The 4,554-nt window shown below is 39.5% G+C and overlaps 1 protein-coding gene across 1 annotated transcript in view; it reads left to right on the top strand.

The window, feature by feature from the left end:
* The window catches only part of LOC105160580 (probable serine/threonine protein kinase IRE), a gene marked incomplete in the record, with an annotated part of 10,810 nt that continues 6,262 nt past the window's right edge, over positions 7 to 4,554 (top strand). Inside the window, 8 exon segments of the mRNA XM_011078021.2 lie at positions 7 to 445; positions 965 to 1,035; positions 1,151 to 1,327; positions 1,449 to 2,750; positions 3,595 to 3,767; positions 3,979 to 4,228; positions 4,342 to 4,434; positions 4,537 to 4,554. Coding sequence (XP_011076323.1) covers positions 142 to 445; positions 965 to 1,035; positions 1,151 to 1,327; positions 1,449 to 2,750; positions 3,595 to 3,767; positions 3,979 to 4,228; positions 4,342 to 4,434; positions 4,537 to 4,554 — 2,388 coding nt within the window.

The following is a 4,554-nucleotide window of genomic DNA, read 5'->3' on the forward strand; positions in this document are numbered from 1 at the left end:
CAAAACTCCCCACCCCCCTGTTCCTCCCGAGAATTCAAGATCCGAATATCTTAATCCAAATTTTCTGCTCCCAAGTACCCAAATTCCGTTCGCTGAATGCACTAGAAACGCAAATGCAATCCAGATGAGAAGAAATCCGCAATGTCTAGACTCCGCCCCGATTCCGCCAATCCGCCGCCGGAGGAGTCGCTCTCCGATGACAAAAACTCATCGGCGGCGTCCATCATCAAGCTCCGGAAAATCCCTCCGATTCCGACGAGGCAGAGGGCCAATGTCGACGAGAGTGAGGGTTTTGATTTAGGGAGCGGCGACCCGAATATCATCGAGCCCTCGACCCTGGGCCTCAATCAAATCAGGACGCGTTCAGGGCCGTTGCCTCTCAAGACGTCTAGTTCCCTCGGAACTTCTCATAATTTTCATAATTTTGAGAGTCAAGCAAAAGAAGGTGTCCATATAAGAACTAGATTATCCTCCATTTCGCAATTATCTGTTGTTGCCTCTGCCAAACAAGGGTGAACTGTTGTATCTTCTCACATTTGATGCCAGTTTTGTCCACGCATGTATTTATGTGAAATGCAAGTTGGAATGTGCACCATGAAATTAGTATGACAATGATGCTAGTTAGCTGGCCATTAATGCAACCATCAAAAAGAAAAAAAACAGCTGGTAGTAATGCAGAATAGGGAAGAGTTATTTGAGATAATTTGATCTTACATAAATAATCACTTCAGAGTTTGAGGACCATCTTTACAATGAAACAAAGGTTTTAGATTTGCCTAGGATTGAAGGGTCATCTGAGCTGAGGTGATAGCAAGTTTGAAGATTCATGTGGTGTGAGGATATAGTCCAACTTCAAGTTTCTGTTTTAGTAATGTTGATCAATTATCACACAAATCCATAATAGATTGAAAATTAAGTGTATAAATGAATGATATCATGCTTAATAGTGTCTTACCATTTGTAGGTAGAAGGGGCCATTTGAATCATCATTCAAAATCGCTGAGAGTTCTTTCACCCAGTAGGTCGGGGCCAGAGGTAATCAGTTGCCCCTTTGTTTTTTCATTTATTTAGCAGTATCATAGAGACTTGTATGATATTTCAGTTGAAATAAACTAGGTAGCTCAGCTTCATGTCATTGTGCTTATTGTAGGGTTATAATGCAGCTTTAGCCAAGGAAATGCAATCTCCACGTTTCCAGGCTATTCTGCGTTTAACCAGTGGCCGAAAAAAAAGAGTACCAGACATTAAGAGCTTTTCTCATGAACTTGATTCCAAAGGTGTCCGACCACTTCCATTTTGGAAATCTCGCGCCATTGGTCGCATGGAAGTATGTTAAATTCAATGTAGCCTCCTGTTTCTGCTTGTGAGAACATAGGTTTTCGTCTCTTTCTTCTTCTCTGTTTCATTTCAAACAATGCATATAACTTGGATGACATTATTTTTTCTAGGAAATTATGGTAATGGTACGCTCGAAATTTGACAAATTGAAGGATGAAGTTAATGCTGACTTAGGCATCTTTGCTGGAGATTTGGTGAGTGTACTTGAGAAGACTTCAGATTCTCATCCAGATTGGAAGGAGTGTTTAGAAGATTTGTTGGTAATAGCTAGACTGTGCGCAAAGATGTCTCCTAATGAGTTTTGGGCAAAATGTGAAGGCATTGTACAAAGTTTAGATGATCGACGTCAAGAGTTGCCTATGGGCACACTCAAGCAAGTGCATACCCGCCTCTTATTTATCCTCACTCGTTGCACTCGGCTTGTTCAGTTCCAAAAGGAAAGTGGTTATGAAGAAGATCATATACTGGCTTCACACCAGCTTAGCGATCTTGGAGTATACCCAGAGCGGACTTTTGTGTCATCCCTGGGTGCAACGGAAGGTGTTGACAGGCAAACTTATATTGTCCAAGAACCAGAAAAAAGCAGCCTGGTTAACAAACAAAACCATGCAACTGAAGAGGGTGACACTGCAAAAAGTGTTGCTTCCTCTGCAGGAAGTTTTAGGATGTCATCTTGGAAGAAACTTCCATCTGCAGCTGAAAAAAATAAAAAAAGCCACGACTCTGGTGACACTCCTAAGGATAAATCTCAGAAGTTGCGGCAGGAGAAAGAAGTAGAGAGTCCTGAGAATATAGAAACTCCCATCTGTCAGGCAGAACATGCTGCAGAACCCTTGAAAACAGAAAGAGTAACATGGGGAGTTTGGGATCAACACCATATGGCATATGAGGATTCATTGATCTGTAGAATATGTGAAGTCGAAATACCAATAGTCCATGTAGAGCAGCACTCAAGAATTTGTACAGTTGCTGACAGATGCGATTTAAAAGGTTTAACTGTAAATGAACGGCTTGAAAGAGTTGCTGAAACTCTTGAAAAAATACTTGAATCTTGGACCCCAAAAAGCTCAGACACGGGGGTAAGAAGTCCTGAAGTCGTGAGAGTGTCTGCATCAAGTGCACAAGAGGACTTGGGCGAGTTGTCACCAAAAGGAAACAATTTGTCTTACCGATGTTCTGAAGACATGATGGACTGTGTTAATGTGGCTGATAACTCTTTTCTTGTGGATGAACTTCACAGTTCACTGAATGTATCATGTCCATCACGAGCTCCACCAGCTGATCAAAGTAAGAAAGAATCATCAGCTGGGAGCTTGACCCCTCGTTCACCTTTAATAACCCCACGAATGACCCAGATAGAGCTTCTGCTGAGTGGACGCAAAACATTATCTGAATTTGAAAGTTATCAGCAGGTAGTGTTTATGATGCAATCTGCCTATTCTGCCAGATGCTAGAAAATCTATCTTCCATATTCTTTATTACTAAATGTCCTTGTTTCTTAACTCTTCATATAGCATGCAAATAAATCATGAGAAGTGCCGTTTTCACAATAAAGTAGTTAAAATTAGCAACACTAACTTTTTCTTAGCAAAAGGTAGGGTGCACAATTCTATTCGTCTTTGTTAAGACATAGAAGACCCCGTTAATTCTTATCAGTGATATATCCTCCATCAGCTGCTAGGTTTTACATGGTTAATGCTACCTGGATTTGAAGCTGGCAAAACCGGAACTAAGTCTCTTTTTCTCAGTAGCTTGCACCAAGTGGCCAAAAGGATTAAGCTCTTCTCCCCATACACTTCACTGATCAACTAGGAAATAAGGTTCAGCAATAACAGAGCTTCTGATATACAAAGTCTCTTCAAAGACTTAGAGCATAAACAATTATTTTCTCTGTTGTTCATGTACTACGAATTTTGAAGTCCCCCAACCTGGAACCTAATATCTAAAAATCAACTTCTGTAACTCTTTACTAGGTTGCTGATTTCCCTGTCGCTTAATTAGATTATATCTTCTCAGAATCACTACACAAACTGGAGCATTTAAGGAAGCAATGTAACAGTTTCCCCCAAACATCCACCTATGCATTTTCTGGAAAACCTCTTTAATGCACTTTCTTATGTAATTTTGGTTAACTGAAGGCACATCAAAGATTCAGATATAATATTTTGATCCTTGGAACACATTTCAAGTACTTTTATTTTTGGGACAAGTTGCTGTGGTTTAACTTCCTTATTACACCATGAACTTGCATGACAGATACATAAGCTGCTGGATATTGCTCGATCTGTAGTAAATGTTAACAGGACTGATTACAGTACATTGGAGTATATGATTGATCAGCTGGATAACCTCAAGTATGCCATTCATGATAGAAAGGTGGATGCTCTTGTTGTTGAGACATTTGGGAGGCGCATTGAGAAACTAATACAGTGAGTTACAGTTTCACATCATTAAATGCGGTGCAACTTTCTCATGTATGCATGTAAATGAATTTTTTTCTGGTCTAGCACTGCAAAACTGAGAATGCTTCATAGTTTTAGAAGAGTATAACCAAACTCTTACATTGGCATGCTGTGGTTTTATGTAGCATACCAGATCTTCATAATTTGACTTCCATCTGGCTGATCATGAATTCTTCAGGGAAAAATATGTATTTCTATGTGATCAGATTGATGATGAAAAGGCAGACTTACTAAATAATGTGGCTGATGAAGATACTTCGGTGGAGGAAGATACAGTTCGCAGTTTGCGTGCAAGCCCTATTAATCCATGTACGAAAGATCGAACATCCATTGAAGATTTTGAAATAATTAAGCCTATAAGCAGAGGTGCTTTTGGACGAGTTTTTTTGGCTAGGAAAAGGGCAACTGGTGACTTATTTGCAATAAAGGTCAGATTCTGTCAAAGTTCATAAAATGTCAATTGCCCAGGTTGAGTAACTGTTCCTTGATTAGCGACACAATTTTATGTTGATGGAGTCTAATTTTAGCAAAATCTTTGCAGGTTTTGAAGAAAGCTGATATGATTCGCAAAAATGCAGTGGAAAGTATCTTAGCTGAACGTGATATCCTAATATCAGTTCGTAATCCTTTTGTGGTAAGTAGATTTTATAAGTTAAAGACATGCACTTATTTGTGAGTGAATGGAACAAAAACTTCGTGAAAGTACTTCACTAATTTACAATCTAACGATGAACAGGTCAGATTTTTCTATTCT

The sequence above is a fragment of the Sesamum indicum genome, linkage group LG4, assembly GCF_000512975.1.
Source record: "Sesamum indicum cultivar Zhongzhi No. 13 linkage group LG4, S_indicum_v1.0, whole genome shotgun sequence".
NCBI lineage: Eukaryota > Viridiplantae > Streptophyta > Magnoliopsida > Lamiales > Pedaliaceae > Sesamum > Sesamum indicum.